Source organism: Strix uralensis, chromosome Z (assembly GCF_047716275.1).
Source record: "Strix uralensis isolate ZFMK-TIS-50842 chromosome Z, bStrUra1, whole genome shotgun sequence".
Taxonomy (NCBI): domain Eukaryota; kingdom Metazoa; phylum Chordata; class Aves; order Strigiformes; family Strigidae; genus Strix; species Strix uralensis.
Genome location: NC_134012.1, coordinates 16,494,337 through 16,515,276, shown reverse-complemented (window position 1 = coordinate 16,515,276; position 20,940 = coordinate 16,494,337). Strand labels below are relative to the sequence as shown.

At 44.0% G+C, this 20,940-nt stretch overlaps 1 protein-coding gene across 1 annotated transcript; it reads left to right on the top strand.

Annotated features, from left to right (window-relative positions):
* The first annotated feature begins 490 nt into the window (after positions 1–490).
* On the top strand, positions 491–15,590 carry LOC141938215 (RNA polymerase II elongation factor ELL2-like). The gene is made up of 10 exons (XM_074856884.1): positions 491–543; positions 726–889; positions 3,540–3,799; positions 6,518–6,642; positions 6,785–6,872; positions 7,890–8,448; positions 10,746–10,812; positions 14,215–14,386; positions 15,297–15,341; positions 15,480–15,590. Exons 1-10 carry the CDS (start codon positions 491–493, stop codon positions 15,588–15,590), a joined length of 1,644 nt encoding a protein of 547 aa, XP_074712985.1.
* The last annotated feature ends 5,350 nt before the right edge of the window (positions 15,591–20,940 follow it).

The window sequence follows — 20,940 nt, the reverse complement described above, 5'->3', positions numbered from 1 at the left end:
GGACGCAGCGCACTGCGGGTGCGCGTGTGGGCTGAGCATGGAGGGCTGGGCTCCTCCGGAATGGCTGCCTGAAGCCCCACGCCCACCCTGACGTTATCGGGGAGAGGTCACCGTCCTTCCCCTCACTCAGCGTTTGCTCTGAGTGCCTCTTCTCCAACACGAATCCTCACAGAAGCGGGCGGGTGGACCCCACGCACTCCTCAGCGCTGCCAGAGGCACAGAGCGGGTGATGACGCGGGTGGACATCTTTGGAAGCAAGATGAGGGGAGACCAGGGCGCGGGCCGCGCGCGGGTCTCGAGGGGAGGCTGGCTTGGCCTCCCCGGGCCTCGCAGTGCCCAGGGCCACCACTGGCCACCTCAGGTGGAGGGGAGGAGAGATGTGCCCATCTGAGAGCCGGGCGGCTGGTGGAAGGCCTCTGGGGCGGGGCCTACGTGACGTCACAGGGCCGCTGTAACTGCCCGAGTTGTCCTGGCAACAGTCATTGCAACAATGAGCCACCAACGCTGCGGGCAGCCTGCCTCTCAAGCACAGTACACCGACAGGTAAAACTGATACCATTTGGACATGCAGAGACAATTTGGAATAGGTTTACGCCCTAGCTAGCTGTCAGGACTGAAAAAAGATTTTTCTTCACCTGTTAAGACAGGTTTAAAAGTTCCTGATACAACCATGCTTCTAAACGTGAACTAGCGCTTGGGCTCAACCTTTTCCAATGTTTTTATAGTTCTGGAGCCTCTCAACTCAGTTGCCTGGGACTCATGCAGAACAAAATTACAGTACGTGCCACAAGTGATTCCTATCCGACGACCAAAGCGTGCATGACCCAGCCAGAAGAGGAGTTGCGCAATGGAAGTGCAAAGGTTATTAAACCTGATGGACCATTTTTAGGTATGGCGGTGTTTCACTTTTTACTAGATGCCTGTATGTTTTTAAACTCAGTAATTCATTTTTTCAGGATTCTTGGGAAAGTCGGTGTGTTCAGAGATCTCTGATGTAGGTAGCTTGCCCTCATGTTACAGTCTGCTCGTGCTGCATTCAGACATTAGCCCTTTTTTTCCCCCGAGAAAGCCTGCCAGTCGTTCCTCGTTCCCATATTGCTTGACTGGTTGAAATTTTGACCACTGAGGTGAGGGATTTTACCACCCCATGCCCTGAAATTCTCTGGTTCAGTACCTAACATTTTGGTTTTGTGACAGCACTTTTGAGGACCTAAATACTGTGCTAAGTCATTAGCCTGAATTTGTAATCTAAAAAAATTCACATTGAGGAAGTCTCATATACAAATTCATAGGCTTTATAGGAAAAACTTTGCTTTCCACACTTGCTAATGCTGATTAAATTTTATTTATCTCTTGGCCATCAGTAAGCAACTGCTACCACAAGACCATGGTTGGTTTTCAAAAAAAAAAAAACCCTTAAATTAAGGCAATGCTGGCATGGGAACGTGGATTTCATCATTTTCCACAAAACAGAAAGCATTTAGGTGGTATTGTTTGTTATTAAACTGTTCTGAGTACCGTTTTCCTGAGGAGCCTGGAGCTGGCTGCAGAGAGGCGCAAGGTGAGCATCCCCTTTCTAGGCACTCAGTGGTACGGGCAGCGGCGGTCCTGCCCGCAGCAGCGAGCTGAACCAGGTACATCCATCTTCATTACGTAAAACAGGCTCTCACTTGGCTGCGGCCGCAGTCGTCCGCCAGCACGGACATCCCTGACAGCGATGGTACAACGCTTGCTCTGCCTCAGCAGGGCATTTGAAGCCAGCTTTGTCACAGCTTTTTGGAGATACAACACTACGTGTGTGTGGTCTTGACACTAAGGCAGCTCAGCACGGGTTGATACAGGGACATGGAGTGGGGACTGCTTCCCCTGTATTGTCTAAACTGCTCTTTAACGGCAGCGTGAGAGGAGCCACTTTCATGTATTTCAAAACTTCTCCTTGGGGAAGTTCTATTTTACATGTGAATGATCTGTGTGATTCCTGTTGGTGGTTTAAATAGATCTTAAGCGAATATTTAACATTAAATAAATGGGGTCTGAAGATTGACAGTAGGACAGTTAGGATATTTGGGGGCACTTTTGTTTCAGACTGGCATTGAGGAGGCTCAGGTAGGACAGGTCTTGTTGCTGGTAGGTCACGGGGGTGACTCTGCAGCGTGCTTCGTGCAGTACAAATCAGGAACTGCGGTTGTTAATCATGTTAATGCTTGGTTATGTTCTCCGTTATTCTTTTTAAGGGATTCAGAGACATGACTTTAGGAGGTGTTTTGTTTGAATGCTGGTTACACCATCAGCTGTGCCGGGTGTGTGTGTGTGTGTGTGTGTGTGTATCTACACAGAAATTAACTTGTCCCGATGATTGTAATGCATTCAATTTAAAACTGCTAAGTTCACACTGTTCAAAAAATGGAACTGTGTGCATTTGCATGATTAGGTTTCTTCTTGAAAACCAGAAGGGCAAAGTCCAGGGAACATGCAGGGTGCCAAGGTTATAAAGGTTTGGCCTCCACTGCAAAACGGAAACAAATTCCTGCTACTCCTGAGGACAAGCAGTACCTAAGCACAGCTCAGTCTCTGTGTGTCTGATGGAGAGAGCAAGCTCCAGATTTTCTCACCAATACTCATTAAGTCTCCCTCATGTACCAAACGTGAGCTGTTGGTTTCAAAAAAATAGCTGGTTTGTGTCACATCCTCTGTTGGATTGCAAACAGGTTTTACTACAATGATTTTCTGTAACATTCTGATAATTTTCTCTCTCTTTTTTTTTTTTTTTTTTTTTTTTTTCCCCCTGCCTGATAGCAGAGCAAGGAGCTCAGGTCTTTTTCTGGAAAACTGAGATTCAGCTCGGGTAGTGTTGTTTTTAAATTCTGGATGCGTTGCTTGCGCACACTTGCATTGTTCCTCCAGTTGAGAAACGCATCTTTTTATAGAGTTTGATCCAAAATGCTGTGCAGGCCATGTTTTAAAACTTCTCCAGCCTTGATCCCAAGAACTGTTAAATTTTGGGTGTACTGTTGCTGACAAACCTGGGGTTATTTAACAAGAGGGGAACATTTCAGCTTAAAATGTGGTGTAAGTTATGGTAGCTCAAAAGTGATCAAGACCAAGTGTTGGTAGTTTCTTTAAGCAGTGATGTGATTAATTGTGTAGACTTGTTCTCCCTAGGCATTAACGGGGGATCCTTTAGTTATAGGGAAGACCTTTGCATCACACTTGGGAGCACTCTCCTGAAAAAAATGCCCGATTTTGAGTATTCAGTGCTTGAGCTTATAAACTGGAAAAATAATAAAAGCACCATGTATATAAATAATCAGTAAAGCCTTCCTACCGGTATCACTCCCCAGTTGTTTTAATACTGAATATTTCTTTGTTAATGCCTAGCTCGATGCAGCTTTGCTACCTGTATTCTTATAGATCTTGAAATGCTAACTTAAGTCATTTTTAGAGTTTATCTGGCTCGGTAAAGTCTTTAAAACAACTTTCTTGTCTTCTGCCAATCTCCCACATCATTCTCTTTTTTTTTCTTTTTACCCTTATTTCAGGAAGAAAAGCACAGGTCAGAAAAGCACCACAAAAAATTCCAGATCCTGTGCCTGTGAGGAAGAGATCAACGCCCATGAACCCTGCAAACATAACAGGGAGGACTTGCACACAGAATGTGGTTTGTCGGCGGCCGTACAGGGATAGGGTGATTCATTTGTTGGCACTGAAGAATTACAAGAAACCAGAGTTACTCACTCGCTTGCGGAAAGATGGTGTCCACCAAAAGGACAAGAATTGCCTTGGAATGATCCTTCATCAGGTGAGATCATAGAGTTTGTGCCAGAAATTCTTCCTTCCTGCTATTCTTTTCAAAATAATTTTGAGCTGTGTCACTTCAGTGTTTAAATCAGAAAATAGTAAGCAACTTAATGCTTCTTGTTTAAGTTTTTCAATAAACTTCATGCAGATGCCCCAAACTGCAAGTCAGTGTGAGGAAAGGAAAGACAGATGAAAAAATTCTTGGCGAGTGGTTTTGTTTTGCTAGAATGCCAGGCAATATTAACTATTTCTAGCTTTGTTTCTCCTAATGTCTTATTTTTTCCCTCTCTCTTTTACTTGGACTGCTTAGTTGAGAGAAGTTGACTGTGCGTTCTCTCAATTGTGTGAAATAGTTTGTCATAGTACTTCATGGTTTTTGTGACGAGTTTATGTGAAGAGAAATTTGGTAACTGCAATCGCATAGGTTAGTCCTTCGTTTGAACGTGGCTGGTGGCCTGTAAGTGGTACTTGACTTCCCTTGGGATCTGTCAGAATTGCAACCAAGGGAAGGGTGTTCCAGCGAAATCGTAAATGCTAAAGGTGGTGGTCCGATTTTGAGCATATTATTTCTTTGCTATCATGTGGACTGTGTCTTTACCTTCCTTGAAACTTTTTTTTATTCAGTAGCTTTTTCAGTGCTCCTTTAAGTTCCACCTGTATTTCTTTATCACATCCCTCAAAATTACTGGTAAGTCTATAATGTTGTATAGGTGAAACTTTTAAGCTGCGTGTTCAAGAGCGTCACTTATTAATTTGCTACAAAAGCAGTTCAGAAAAGGCTTCTTAAAGTACCGTAAGATGCAGTGGCTCCTCCCTTACTTTTCAAATACTCCCTGTACCCATAGACTGTGGCTGAATTAGGCACGTATTGATGTGTGAAGTAGGAATATTTCCTACTTGTCTAGGAAAAAAGTGTTTGGGAACCTCTTGAAGTGAGCAAAATTCAACATTTATACAGCTTTGGTTGATCCTACACTGAATTCTAAAACCTCATTCCTTGAATATGTTAAGTGTTATTGTTTTGTTTCCCCAGTGCGATGGTAGTTGGTTTTTTTCCACCCCGAAGACAGACACAATTTAATGACAGCCATGTTCTTACCTACAAATTGAAGGAGTCAATCTATATTTTAAGTTGGTTATAAAATTCTAAAAGCTCAGCTCCCTAGAGCGTGAAAGGTGCAAAAACTTCCTCTTGTCCCATTATGCTTGGCAATGTTTAAGGAGACTTTCCTGGAGTCTGTTTCCTGTATGTGGTGTGAACCTCAAGGCACCAGTACCTCAAGGTACTGGTTTGCATCAGAAATGGTCGTGTTAGCAACGCTACACCCTGAAAAGCCTTGCTCATGTTTTTCTGAGCTCTGTAATGAGTTTTTTTTTTTGTACAAATCTAAAATCAGCAGCCTGAACTTGCTAAGATCTAATATGCACAGATTTGCTTCTCTTAGAATACAGCTTTAGCTGTTTTTAACAAGTGAATTACTGTTTAAGGGTATCTTTGTTACTTTTAATTGTTTTTTTAGATGGGGACAGACAGACATGGACACAGGCATGAATTTGCAGTATTTACCATGTTTTGGAGGAAAAAAAAATAGGCTGAGCTGAAAAGTGGTGGTGGTGTGTTGATGAGTAGTTACTCCACATTTTGTATCAGGCAAAGAGAGATAGTTTTGGGGGTTTTCCCTGAAACTCTGAACAGGTGTCAGGTGATGAAGTCTAAACCAGCACTTTAGGTGTCAATGATCTCAAGGGCTTTTTAGCTCATTTTAACCTTTTGAGTACACTTTGCATTTTTCTTAAGGAAGCTATAAGCCCATTTTATTTTCAAAAGTATAGAGCGAGGCATGCACACAAGCCTCTCGTGACAATACTGAACCCTGCGTCTGCAGAATGAAGAGCACGTCTGGCCTGCACACCTCCCCTTAAACATTTCAGCACTAAAGCATTGTTAGACATGAGTACAGTTACTTTTTTCCCAATTGGTAAAACTTTGATATGGCTTAAAACTAATGGGATAGATGAAGAATTCATCTTTGTACCAGAAGTACTTGTCTAGCGCCAGTTAGGTTATCAGGTACAACTGTTCAGTAGAGAGATACAGTTTCTTGTGGCTCAGGCACTTGAGAAAGAAAAGCAGTTGCGTTTCTCAAGACAAATGATGACATAGTGCGTTCATTAATGTGATGATGGAAAACAGGCGTTGTTCCAAGCACAGTCTGTGCTCTGCCATTGCCGTATAGCTGTGTACAACCAAAGAACAGCAGGTGTCCTCCTGAAGTTGAACAAATCTGAATTTGTATGTGGAGATAGTGTTCTTCAGTTCTTAAAACAAAACAAAACAACAAAAAGCCCCAAACAAAAAAAGGCAAACAAAACCCCCCACAAAACAGGCCTCTCGGCATATTTCATGCAGTGAATATTTAAAGTTTTGGCATAGTTTGCCTTGATTCCCAATGCTGTATTACAGACCCCTGGTGCAGAGAGAGGTTTGCAGCAGTTTGGGATTTTCTTACCTTCAAATTTCTACATCCCAAATTGACCACATTTTTAAAAATTGGTGCTCGTTACATGAGAGCTACTCGGATCTTCACATCTGAAAAACCTGGAAAACTGGTGTGTGATTCTGTTTTCAACTTCTATTTTACTTTGCAGTACGAATCTTATTTCTGTGGTGTGCATTTAGGTATCATGAACATTTATTTTCTTAAATGTCTGCCTATAGGTAGCCAGCCTGAATACAAAGGATAATTCTTACAGTCTGAAGGATCATCTGTTTAAAGACATTCAAAAAGATTGGCCTGGATACAATGAAATCGATAAACAGTCATTGGAGTTAATACTTTCTAGGTAAGTTCAGTCTCCAGGGGAAGGAAAATTGCCATTTAAAAACCTTGTTCCGGGAAATGAATGTCTGTCTTCCCTATAATGAAAGAGCTATGACATAGACATTTTTTGCCTTGTAACCTGAAATGTTGGGTCATGCTTACAGAAAATTAAATTCATCTGAGGATGCCCCCAGCACCAGTCATTCGGGATCTCCTGTAACTCCCAGTAAAGATGGCCCATCAAATGCTCAGGTATTTTGTACTTTTTTTTATCATTATTTACAGTGTATTAAGATTTATCACACTTTGCACTGATGTAAAAGTTGTGATGTGAAGCACTAATATTGTCTTAAACACATGAAAAACTGAAGCATTTATCTTTAATTGGACGTTTCTTCTTTTGAAAGGTGGTTGCACTGTCAAGGACTGCAAAAAACTTAGTCACGTAGCTTTAAGGGCTGCTATATTTAGTGTTCTGTATTTCAGAATGTTTATTAAAATACTTAAGGCAAGATGGGAAGCACAGAAAGCCTTTCACCACTGAGATATTTACATTTACACAGAGGAGGGAGGGCACACCTCTGTGTTTCCCTGACTTTCTTTCAGAGCATGAAATGGTGCAGGTCCCAGGGACCTCTTCCCACCTGCCTCCCTACCCACAGAACCCAGATTTATTCCAGCAGGGTGGCACAGAGCCGCGCCTGGGGCTCCCGGCCCAAGCTGCCGCTTGTACATCGACGTGAGCAGCGTGCGCTTGCTAGAGGAGAGGATGTGAACCAGCTGGAGAGCAGCTGGGACAACAGCTGCAGCAAAACTGGGGGGTTTACCCGTTCTTATCGGCTTTGCACATCACGCGCTCTGAGAAGCATGCCGCTGCGTGCTTCTCGGGGCCGCTTTAGTAAATCGCGTGGCTGTGTGCCAGCAAAAGCTGACTCTTCACCTGGTGTGTCCGAACGGAAATCGGTGCCTAAACGGTACCAACCTGACCTCCTCGTTTTGGGGAAGCCTTTGCTAGAGCTGCTGAAGAGAGTGTCTTTCTCCCAAAGCCTTTTAGCTGTAGGTTTGAAGAACGACTTGTTAATCATAAAATTAGAAACCAAGGATGAAAGAAACCATGTATTTAGCTGCAGTACTTCCTCGTTTGACAGCTAGTTTTGGAGAAGAAAGATGTGTTTTCAACAATTGCCAGTTCAGAACTGTTCCTTTTCCAGAACGGGAGCAAAACTTAGTTCTGCTGGTTTTTACGGGTTTTTTTCTTTATTATCACAGAAAAGGGTCTTGAATTCCTCTTCCGTCGGTCCTCTGAACAAAAAGAAGAGGATCTCTCGCCTGGGCAGTGGAATCCCGTCCCCGCTCAGAGACCGCTTGTCTGCCTTCAGGGAGAAAGCCGCTGCCGCCCCTCTGCCGTCTCCCCGCCCCACGGCCACCTCCATTCCCGCTCCTCACCCGCTGCCTGGGACGCGCCTTCACGCTTCCAACCTGCCAAAAACTGCCAGCTCCACCTCCCCCAGCACCCCTGAGGGGCAGGGGACACAAAACCTGCCCATGGACAGCTTCAGTCCTAATAGCACTAAGGCCTGTGAGGACCAGCAACAAAAATATACCTCTTGGAGTTCTTTGGGGATCCCAGAGCCTGCCGGGGTGCAGGTGAAGCCTCCTAAGTCCACAGGCAAGAAGCTGCACCAACTGCCCGAGAAGCTAAAAGAGCGTAAGGAGAAGGATGAAGGCAAAATGCAGCACACTGTGAGTGTGAGCATGGAGGAGAAAAACCTCAGAAAAGAAGAAACTGCCAAGCTGAGTACATCCTCCTGTTTGGATTCGGGTGAAGGTATTAATACGCTGCTTTTCCTAACTCCTGTATGGGTAACCGTGGTGCAAAGAGACCTGTAAAACGAGGGACTGGAAACCCAAATGGTCTATTTTTTCACTTGGCTTTGCCATTATCCCTGCTTTATGGTCATGAAGAATCCATATTGTTTTTCCGCTGTTGTATTACCTTGTAAATGTTAGTTTAAAGAGAACAACAACAAAAAGCAGAAGCTGTTCTGCTGGAAGCTTATCTAGAATTTGGTTCATTTTTAAGAATTCTCCCTCTGTAGTACAAAAATCGTTAGAAAGAAACCTGAAATGGATTGCTGTAGGGCAGAAACTGGTTAAAAGGAAGAGCTAGGAACTAGAAAAACACAAGGAATGGAGTTTTTTTTCCTTAATTTCCAGTAAACTGACAGTTCACTGAACTTACTCTGCTTCTTCCACGAGCCAGTTTTAAGGTCTGCGAGCTGCAGATAAAACCTGTCACAGGTTTATGGCATGCTAGCTTACTGAAACACATAGATCAGACTTAAATGTATTTCATGGCGTATCACAATGCAAGGTTCATCAGCCTCTGCCTTTTCATGGAGAGCCTAAAACCTGCACAAACTGGCATGAGGTTTGCTGGAGTTTTGGTTTGAACTGTGCTGTGAGCTCCTCTCTATCTGCAGAATTTATTACTTCCAAAGATGTAGAAACGGTGTGCACTGAAAATGGTAGTGAAAAGATAAACAGCAACCCTCGGAGAATACTTGACTTCTTGACGCACACACACACAGAGTAGGGCAGAGTTCAGTTCCTTTGTTAAGTCTGTGTGTTGTCTAATTTCAGAGGTTTGACGTGCAAATGAGAAGTCAGGTTTAGCCCTTTCCTATCACAGCCCAGAGGCGTGTTTGGACTAGGCAGGGTGCCTCTCTGAAGTGCTGTTGTGCTTGTCGACAAGGGTGCTTTGAGATGCTCTTTTCACTTTTACCCTGGACATACTACACAGTGCCCACGTGGCTTGGGATTTCTTTGCAAATATTTGTGCTTTCAGATATTTATGAATTTATATACAGGTGAGGGTCTTCCTGTGGATGCCAGTAACGAAATTCTGAACAGCTAGGGAAGGAAAAATCTGCACTGCATTTCAAGTTGGTGCTTACACTGAGCCATGTCAACAAACACACCTGAATTTTTGGAAATGAAGCGCTCGCAGTGAAACTGTTCACCTAAGTTGTATTGTACATGCCGCGACCGTTAATATTACTGTTTGCATTTCTCTCAAATGTTGTTCCCATTTTTACACCACTTTTTCTACTCCTGCTGTACTGCGTAATAATTTTAATACTAAAAGTAAAAGAATAGAGTAGAACATCACATGATAGTTCTTTTTCCCCCATGACCTAAAGCTCGGAGAGCTTAGAGATTGCAAGAACAGTTGAGCTTTAGCAGAAATACTGTGTTTAAGCAGTGGCAGTGGAAGAAAACAAAGAATATATAGGACTGTGTGTTTTTTAACTGCAAGACCCCAGATGAAAAGCAGAGAGAGATTACCAAGATCTTGAGTGTTCCTCTGTGTTCCAGCTAACTTTTCCTTATGGCCGCTATTTTTCTTATTTACCAAAAAGTCAGGAGGCTCCTGAAATATTCCTTTAAAAAGAGGGACTAGAGATTAAGTGTACTGTGCTCTCATAATGCCATTTAAAAGAGCAAAAGAGCAATTTACAAGTGCAAATAACTTTCAAACCCAGTTTTGCCACGTTAATGAGGAGCAAGCCTTTGTTGCAGGTCATTGAAGCCTGAATGCCAGGAACCTATATACAATGCTCCTGACTTTCCTGCTGAAATTAAATCTGACCTTGGATACCTGTAATTGGCAGGGAAGGAGGGATAAAAACATGGCATGAAAAGAACTTCAGCTTTCTGCTCTATTTCTTGCTGGAACCTGGACGTTGAGATACATCTATATCTACATAGATACAGATACATCTCAAGCTGTTGTCTTTTGTGCAGCCACATCTGTTGCTGCATAATTTGAATGGCTGTGCAGACGCCACATCGTGTCTTCAAATAAGAAAAGCTGACCTTGGGTTAATACTGCGGTAGCGCAGAACCTGTAGAATAAAGTAGCCGTGCCCTCTTTCTAAAGCCTGGTACTGCCTACTATGGAGAAGGGCATGTGAGCCCTATTATTAACTTACAGAGCTTATTCCAAGTAATTTACTCTGAGAATAAAACTCTAAAGGCTTTTTTCAAGCCCATTAAGCTGGTATTGTTTGGCTATATTAAAAATCTGTTTACCGCAAGTGTCAAAATTCTGCTTTTCTGTAGGAGTTGAAGAAACTTGCACTGCCTCCACAGGTTCTCCTTCAGCAAGCCAACCACCAGACTACTTCACGTGAGTAAAATAACAATTAACTTTCTTGCCACTCATTGAAGCAGATGAAAAATCACCTATAAAAACTCTCGTTTAGCTACAAAATTGAGAATTGACCAAAATGTAGTTTTAGAATAATGACAAGTTCCTTCAAGTCACCCAGCTGCCTCATTCAACTACCTGCAAGTTTTAAACTCTGAGGGTGTCCCTTAATTATTGCGGTGCGAAAAGAAGCCATAAAAAGTAATTTTAATACCCTTTAGAAGAAGACGTAAAACATTTAATTTCATTCTTCTTCAAGAACACCATAAGAAAGGAACACGAACCTGCGCTGTTTTCTTTTTAGAGGCAAGGCAAAACAGGAGGAAAGCTGAATGCTAGAATACATAAATTCGAACACCTTTCCTGCACTTTCACTGCTTAGTGCATTCTAAGGTGGAAAGTGGGGAGGGAAGGTAGCAGACTTTAAAGTCCAGAGTTACAAAGCCTATATGTGAGCTAACAGGAGTTAACCGTCAAAGTTATTTCTAAAGCTTTGATGTAAAATGGTCACTGGCTAACTTGAAGCTGCAGCAAAATATCCAATTTCACCGCAGAATTGCAGACCAAAGAGCTAGAGAAAACAGAAGAACCTCAGTTCAGATTTTAACTTTTACCTGCTTAATTTTGACTACAAAGCAAGATAAAAATACATTAAACTTGCATGTGAAAGGTAACATACCTACAGTGACTGCCATGTTGCAGTCTGTAAAACTACAGAAGGAGTTTACTTTTGGTGAGTTTACTTTTGGCTCCTGAACAAGTTGTCAAACATCAGATTGACATTTCCAAAAAGCTGAGATTTACCTGCTCTATAAAAAAGCTTTTCATCCGTGACAAGTGTTGAAGAACTTGCTTCAAAATGAAATACCTCTAACACCAGAATCATGTGGTTGCCTAAATAGTTTTTGACAGTATCAAAACTTTCCTAGGAGGAGGATTTGTCTTTACCGTTGCAAAACAGGGAAATAGCTTCTGCAAATGCCCAGTGTCTGGGCTTCTCCCCCACTGTTTTACTGGTGGCCTTTTTTTAAAAATGTGAAAGTTGAAGGAGGCCGCACTGGAATAATTGTGGAATAACGTGGTCAGCGCCACCTGAATTTCTAATAAAATGGGCTTTTTGGGGGGAGGATGGGCACAGTGGGGAGCAGTCTAAAGCTCTTTCCTCGGTTGGAAGGATGAGTTTGAGAAGGTTTTGAGGGGCCTTCGGTGCTCAGAGTTGGAACGAGCACCCCGACAGGTAAAGCCAGGACGAGCCCGACACTTCCTAGCAGCGCAATTGCCCAGCGTCAGCCGCAGCAGCGGCGCTGAGCCCATGGTCGTGTCTGCGGTGCAGGAGAGGAGGGAGAAGTGTGTTAAAACGCTGCGAATTGCCAAGTTCAGCAGCTTCTGTCAGAGGAGTAACATCAGCAAGGGAGGTCAGGCCTCCGCCTAGCGCTTGAACTTCGGAGCATCTTCTGCCTGTGCTGAAGCAGACGGCATGGCAGCGCTGTGCGTCTCACTTACTCTATTAAGTGATGCTCCACGGAAAGACTGAAATAAGTCTGGCCCTGCAGGGAAGCAGTTTAGTGCTTCACGTGTTAGGCTGAGAACTCAAACCGATGTTTAATTCTTGGCCTCTGCTGCGTGCCAATGAAGCGATCCAGCTCCCCGCTGTCTGCTTCCCAGTCAGCTGAGGGCAGGGATGCTGAGGAGGAAGGTTATTTGATGTAATCTAGTATTAAAGTCGGATGCCAATAGCTACTGTTAAAAGTTTAAAAAAAAACCCAACACAAAACGACCACCAACAAAAGAACAACCAACCAACCAACCAAAACCCCAAAACCCCAAAGAAACCTTCATGCAAGGTTTCATGAAGTTGGTTTAGTTCTGACTGGGATTAAAAACCTTAACGAAGACTTCCCTGTGAAAGGAGCAACATCTGGAGCAATCTCACAGATAATCTACTGGCCACAGTGTCCTGGAAAAAAATTAGGGTGTGCTGTTTCAGACTGATCACTACAGAAAGATTGAAACCTGAGAGCACCTACAATCTGATCCAGTTTAAAGGACTTTGGTAGTTTATTTCAATTTCTCTTCCTGTCTAAGTGCTCTATAATTCATGAGTATAATCACAGCTTTAGCATAAAGATACTTTCCATCTTAGTCTAAAGAAAGATGATGAGAGTAAAGGAACTCAAGCTTTTTAGGCAAAGCTTAAGGAAGAGCTAGACAAACCAAACAGATTCACCTTTCTCCCCACTTCTATCCTCATTTCTTCCCTCTGCACACGCCCACATTGCGAGTGCTCTGCTGGGCTCTAGTCCTGTGCTCAACTCCTGCTGTGGGATGTAACTGTGCACGAGCTTCACAGGTCCTTCCCAAAATGCTGGGGGGCACCTGTAGTTTTTCTTTTAAAAACCATCCAGCACTCTAACCAGGTGCCTCTGGCCTGGGACATCACCGAGCAAAGTTGTCATCTGCATTGGTGCAGACTTTCAACTTGTTAAAGTTTTACTGCTCGTTAAAATTAATCTAAAGGTGGTTTGAAGGATTTGTCCCCGTGTGGAGGTGCCTGTGTCACCCAAAGAGAACGGGGCCTTTAGGCTAGGAGGACCAGAAGCACTGGTGTGACAGCGGTGGGAAGTCCTATCTATTACTCGCATTCCCGCTTCATCTTGGATTTGCATAATGACCTTGTTAAACCTGCTCCTGGTGATTTGAGGGAGAGGGGAATGAAGAAAGTTTCAATCGCTTCAGTGGCTTTAAGCATTTAAGGGTTTTTCCCTCCTTAGGAGGTGATGTGATGGGTTTTTTTGTTTGTTTCAGACCTCTCTGCAGTTTGTTTTTGTTGCTGTATTGCAAGTGCCTTAGTTGAATGGACATCAGTGGAACTGGTGTTCCCTAAAATAATAAAACGTTATCATTAACTATGCTTGGCTGTTAGGTTTTTGGCTACATTTGTGCCTATCTGACTGCATCCAACACTGTAAATGTAGTCCCTTCCAAAAATGTAATGGAAATGAATTTTCAAAAGTAGATATAATCTAATTAACTTCTCCCTTCATAGAAAGAGATTATAATCTAGCAGTTTCTCTTCTCTCTCTGAAGCTGATGCATTTATTGATCCTTCTATATTTGAATGATTGCTTATGTTTTCTAAGTATGCTACGCCTTCCTTGTGCACCTTGTGAATGACACTCTAAGAAGTAAAATATTAGCAAACAGCTCTCACAGAAATATGGTAGATTTCTGTAATTACCTAAACACTTTCCCTTGGAGCACGTGTGCTTACTTGTAGAAGCAGTCAGTCATGTAGTTAACTGACTTAAAGCTTGGGTGTCTGTGCTTGATATTCATTATGTCCTTGGTGTGAAATTGCATGTGTGCTTATTTTTGCACCAGAAAATACACAGCCATAGTCTCATACGAGCAACGCCAGCGTTACAAGAATGACTTCTATGCAGAGTATGATGAATACAGGAACTTGTATGCTCAGATGGAGAGGATCAGCCAGCAATTCATGAGTCTTGATGCACAACGGCACATGCTTTCTCCAGGGTCCAAAGAATATAAGGTAAAGAAGGATAAAACTGTGAGGATTGTGTTTCATCTCCCTCTTATCCCTTCCAAAAGCCCACATTTTCAGCACAGGCAGACCTTTCAGTATATATATCTGTTAAATTATATTGGCGTGGTTTTAAAACGAACATCTGAGACTGAGTAACCGGCCGCAGGGCTGGAATTGCCAGACTGGCTCATGCTTCGCTGTCGAGGCGTGGGGGTGCTGCGGTGCTGTTACACAGATCGGGGAGAAGATTGGAAGTGCGTGGAAACCAGCAGCTGTAATCCCAAAGCTTTCCTGACCCTCTGTTTCCCATGGTTTTATACCCTTAACTAAACCTGCAGCCACAGGTTACCCATCTTCCTGATGCTAGCTATGATTCTAGCAGAGAAGGGTGTTCAAAAACTGATACTCTGGCCTTCCACTCAGACTTCTCTGATTTGCACATACAAATTCCTCATGTTCAGTACCAGAATTCTTTAATTCTGTGTGCACGCTGAGGATTCTTGGCTGGCGTTTTTTTTAGTTTTTGGTCAGATTGCAAGTGTATTTGTGAGCAGAAGGAGTATTTTAAAATCCCCGGTACTGCTCAACTAGACAAAGGGAAACCTTTTAGAATGGGCATACATCCTCAGACCCTGTGTGGGCTAGCCCGGATTTTTGAAGCTTGAAAAAACCCTGCAAAAAGTTGTTCAGCCCTCAAACTCCACCTATCTGAGCTGTCTGCAAACAGACAGCAGCGTGAGCGACTTGTCAAAGGGAATCGTCAAACACATGCCCCTTTTGTTGCCTATTTACACGTTTAATTGCAGATTTGGGGTGATGTGGGGGGATGGGAGGTTATTTTTGCATTTTCTGGTAGTAGTGAACTGTTCTTCGTGTTGTCTTCATGTTTGTTTGTCTGTTTGTTTTTTCCTTGAAGATGCTTTGTGAGGAAGTCTTAGAAGAGTACCGAAAGTTAAAAGAGGTATGTGTAACACCAGATTTGTGGGAGGTAGTAATCACTGAGCCTGGCTCAAGGGTATTTTTAAGCAAAGGACATGAAATATTGAACTCTGCAGAAACGTTTTCATGCCATGATTTTCTTTTTATCTTACCTTTACAGTCTAGCCCCAGCTACTTTGAAAAGAAGTGTAGATGCCAGTATCTCCACAGCAAGCTGTCTCACATTAAGAAACTAGTAGGGGAATTTGACGAACAGCAACAAGAGTTCTAGCACTAGCCTCCTGCTTCGACCAGGACACGTGAATGGACAGAAGCTTATGTATTTAAAACTTAAGATTAGTTTCTCTAAGATTCTAAAAGGTAGCATTGAACCTTTTTGTTACAGAAGTTTCCGTATTAGCAGAGTTAACTACTTTTATTGTTGTTGATGTTGCTTACATGTGTATTTAAAGCTGCTTCTTCTGGTCCCTTCTTTTCGTCAAGATTTTTGTTTGTGCATTTAATTAGTTTTAGCAGTAGATAACTGGGGAGCCAGTACCTTTACTATGAAGTTGTGCGCATATTAGGAAAACATTGTAGCAACCTGAAAGGCTGATGGATAGGTGTAAGGCTGTTTTCTGACCTTTCTTGTTAATGCAAACTCTTTGCCTTAAATGGTAGAAGGTTTAGAAATTAGCACAAAACAGAAAAACCACATTGTTTTGGAGGGTTAAAGAGGCACGTAGATGTGCAGTATACAGGGCATTTTGTGACAAAAGAAACTCGCCCCTGCAATTTAACCCCCCCGTTGCAGTGGCTGGTTGCCTTAAGGTGTTTGGTTGTGTATATTTAGTGTAGTTAAATCATGAGCTGCACTGCTTCCCGCTTTGCCGAAGCACCTGGGAAGCACTACGTGGCCTATCGGTGTCTGGAAGCGTGTGCTTGTACCGCGTGTGTGCGAGAACGTGTGGGTGTGAGCGTGTGCGACGGGGAAAAAAACCAAGCTGCTACTCTAAGTAGGCCAAACGCTCAGGTTAAAACAACTGACGAGTGTTGCTGTAGGCTTTTTCCTACAGAATTGCTACTTGTGTTCTGGAAGGTGAGAGCATTTCCATTTCGGTCATTTGTCAGCTTTAATAATACTGGGGAAATTGATACTTTACCAAAATGAAACAGATATATAGTTTGGGGGCAAGATTATGGAGTTAGACATGTAGGTTACCTATTTATATACTACTTAAAGTATTTTTTGAAGAGAGATATGCAAAGAAGCTATTGCCTGCATGAAATAGGTATTTAAAGATTTTTGTCCTGGGTGCCAAGAAGACAACAAAGAGGAGATGTATTTAACTATAAAATGATGTGATCACCAAACAGCACAAGCTTTCATTTCATGAAGATTTTTTGTTTATTTTGATGCAAGCCGTTGCTTACTTTATCAGGTGAAAACGCAGGTTATTTGGTCAAAATTGAGCAAAATCTTTGTGTGTCTTACTGTGTTTGTCTTTTCAACGTATTGCCAATTGAAGAGGGAAGCATTATGTTTACAAATCTGATTTTGGACCTTTTGCCAAAGTTTTGGTAGTATTGCTGATAGACAGAAAAAACTGTTGTATTATCACTGTAAACCAGAAAATGTCTGACTGCCAGAAAACACGCGTTCAGGTAAATGGGAGCGATGGAATTTTTGCCTTAAATTTCTGCGTTCAGAGACGATACATGTTTGTGAAGACGGCATAGCGAGGAAGGCGCATCCCTTTCTGCTGCCTGCCAGCGATAGTGGTGCTACCGACGGGAGACCAGGCTGACTCTGGGTCCCTTGGATTAGCACAGCTGTTTTCCCTCCGCATTTCAAGTGGCGAAATGAAGGGCAGATGTCTTGCTCCCTGTTAAGAACTGAGTTCATCTGGGTTTAACAACTGCATTCGGTCCCCAGCCTGCGCACGCAGGGGCTGTTAATTTCACTGCAGTTCTGCTGCCCGCGCGCTGGGGGCCCAGCTTTCAACCTAGAGACAGAGCTGCTGCTCAGATTAAAACGGTGGGAAGATCCTGATGTTGGGACCCAGTTTGGCAGTTGTTGGCTTTTTACCTAAACTGTGTGCCCGGGTCTGACGTTAACCGCCAGGACGGGACAAGCCGCGCTGCTACAACCGTCTCGACGGCTGGCGATCACCCGCAGTGCTGTCACTGTAGAACTGAGACCCGGTGCAGCTGACTGATTTCCCCCCCTGCCCCCTTTTGCCATCGCGCGCGTCTTCTGGTTTAGAGGCCGTGTACGTGTTGCCGCTGGAGGTTAGCGCTACTTCAGAGGTCCCGCGCTGCAGACCACCATCAGACCGGACAAGCTACTGTAAAGGCCTTAATCGAAGGCCTTAATACCTCCTATTAAAGCCAAGTTGTCTTAAATAAAAGAGTCATTGTGTGTCTAACTACCCATGCAGCTCCTTGAGAAATTTTAGGAGACTATATTCACCTCACATCCTTCCCTTTTGCATGAAGCAGGGAGGGAGGAATCATCCTTCTCGAGCAACACTGCTTGCAAACTAAGTGTTCGTGCATTGCATTAGTGGCATTCACTGCTGGCAGACCCTTTTTAACCCTTCTTAAACATTAACAAGTTACACCTCTTCAGCACTTCCTATAAAATAAATATTACCTATAAAATGAAGGTAGTATTGTAAAGACAAAAGAAGAACTACTTCAGGAGGCATATCCCACTGAATTTGGGCAATACCCTCCTGGCAGCTCTTTCTGACCCAAGAGACTTTCTGAACCAACACCTACCACAAAAGGTGTTTTCCTTCTTCAGCTGTTAGCTAGCAGAGATCACTGTTCTTCTAATTCAAGATTGTTTCTCTAGAACAAGTGCACTTTCCACTCAACTTTCTTCCCCGAAAGGAATCACCTTAATGGTAAACTGCAGTGGCAGAGAATTTTATGTGTGTAATACCTCTGGAGGAACCAGCGTTCAAATCAAATCTTTACAGAACCAAAATACCTCGGCTGCCTATAGGAGATGCCAACACTTCAGAGAGACTCTCAAACTCACCACCTTCGCTTTCCCCTTCGAGTGAAACCCCAAGAAATTGAGGAAACCTGCGATCCATACGCCAGCTGCTTCTCCAAACGCCAGCACACACAGACCTTGCTACGCAGACCCTTTGCTTGCGCTCAGCTATCAAGCATCTAAGGTCCTGTCTGCACTTCCAGAGCAGTGAACGTCCCCAAGATACTGTCGCTGTGTCTGACGGCTGCTGGTGGAATCAAAGGAGGCTCCTCTTCTAAGGTCAGAGAAGATCGTGATATGGGCAAAAACAAGTGAAGAGGAAAGGCCAGTGGTGATTTGGACATGGTTGCAACAAATACGCAGCATAGTGCTTACACAGTGGGAAAGCAACAAAGGCCTCAACACCCTCTGCTATCACCTCACTAGTTCCTAGACGCTGAAGGCTGTACCCCACTCCCACATGGCAGAATAGCAGAGTCCTTTAGCTGATGGGCTCAGGTAAGGCAAGTAGAGAACAGCTAGAAATAACACTGCCCAGTGATTAGAAGAGAACTAGTTGTAAATTCAAACACCATTTTGATTCATTAATATCCAACAGCTAAAGACAAACCTAAAGCAAAATCAACGTGATTTTAGACTAAGCACTTGTATCCTGGGAGTATTTTTCAGCCTGCTGAGAGAGAATGAGCTGATCAAAGCAGACACTTCATTGAGAGCAGCGAGATTAGTGCTGCTTCAGCAAGCCTGCAGTTAGTTAGTTGACATTAACTAACCTGTTTGAGAAGCTGGTAACACCATAATTAACCTTAGCTTCAATTTGAATTGAAACCTGTCCACCTCCTGATGATACCGCACCTGCCACACAAGCCAGTGCAAATTTATGTCTAGTGTTTCGGTGGTGGTGTCCTGGTGATGAGCTGTAACTCATTTCCCATTAAGGGCCACAAGCTTTCAAGACTTCCCTGGGAAAGCAGCAGAGCAGAGGTACTGTTTTGCTGGCTCAGCGTACAGTGGCCAGTTGAAATCCTACCAGGTGACTGCAGGGAAGCCAGGAGCCCACTACAACTGGCCGCACCAGGAGCTAAGAGCCATCAGCAGCGAGCCAGCTGAGAAAGAACAGAGCAACACCACAGTCCCAGAGTCACGCCCACCAAGGCAAGCCCAGTGTTTCAGCAGCAACAGTCTGGACCAACTTAAAATATGAATGGTTTATGCAATCACGTTTCTGGGTAGGTTACCAATACCAACATTCTGTAGAATTATGTCCCTTAAGTAAATCGATGAGATTCAAAGATAAAGGAAAAAAAACCCACCAACAAACAACTAAAAAAACCCTTCAACCACCATTTGTTTAAATCCATCCATCTGAAATCTGTCTTCAGCAACCCCACCTTCTACTGTTCACTGTTACCTCTTACCATATACCTGCCCACATAATGCGATAGATATATACCGATACAGCAGTGAGAGCTGAGAGATCGCATAACACACGCGTTCGCTGACTCTCCCGCACTCCCGCGCTTGGGCACCCGGAGGTGATGTCAGCATGGTATTGAATAACGCGGCTAGAGCTTCCCCCCACTGCTGGAGAAACTTAACCCTATCCTAGCTAAACCAGGACAGGGAGTTAGTCAGTATAACCAGTGAGTTCAAGGAACTGTTTATCTTACCCTAAAGTAAATGCTTATGCGCTTGGTCAGAGAGACTGCGCACTGGATTCAGTGATTTTATTCATTATAACTCCTTTAAAACAAAATAGGCCCCCAGGCCCCTCGTGCAGGCAGAGATGATTACAGCTACACCACAGACACACCGCTGAGGTCAGAGAAATTACAGCCCATCTCTGCTCTACCCAGTCTGGCTCAGCTGGTGAATTTACACCTCCCTCCCTCTCAGAACAGCTCCTGTAACCCCCAGAAGAAGGGAAATGGCAGATTCACCTGTTAAAGCTCTTCCCCTTCCTGTGAGCAATGGGACCAGTCACTGGACCAGAGAAAAAGAGCCCGTCTCCCCCGCAGCACCCAGCTCCTGAAGGTCGTCTAAGGAGACCTGGGGGTTCAAATTTTGCCTCTTCTGAATCACAAGTACCAGGGGATTTCTGCCAGGCCGAGCATCTCCAACCGCATCTCCTGGCTGCGCTGGGTCCGGTGACCCAACTGGGAGGGACCATTCAAAAACTGCCCCAGGGACCCAGAGATTCCCCAGCCACAGGGGTCGGGCTGTGCAAACGAGGGACCCCAACAGCCACTGTCACCCCGCTGCCATCCCCCAGCCCTCACAGCGCTGGTCGCCTGCCAGCCCTCACAGCACCGACTGCTGCAACACACCAACCCCTCGCGGGGTGACACCCCTCCCTGCTCACCTCGAGGACACAAGCTCTGGGGACAGCACGGGCTGGAACCCGGACACAGCGTCCTCACTCCTGGAGGGCGAGATGTGCACGGTCATCTCCCACTGAGAGAGGAAAAAACGGCATTAGAAAGCCTCCACCTGACAGAACAACAGCTTTAACTCATTTAAACCAGACACAGGTGCTTCTATGAACTTCTGACCCTAGTTTTTAAGAACAATACACACTTTAGACTATGATTAATTGGAAGAGATCACACTAGATAATCTGAATGGCACTTGAAAG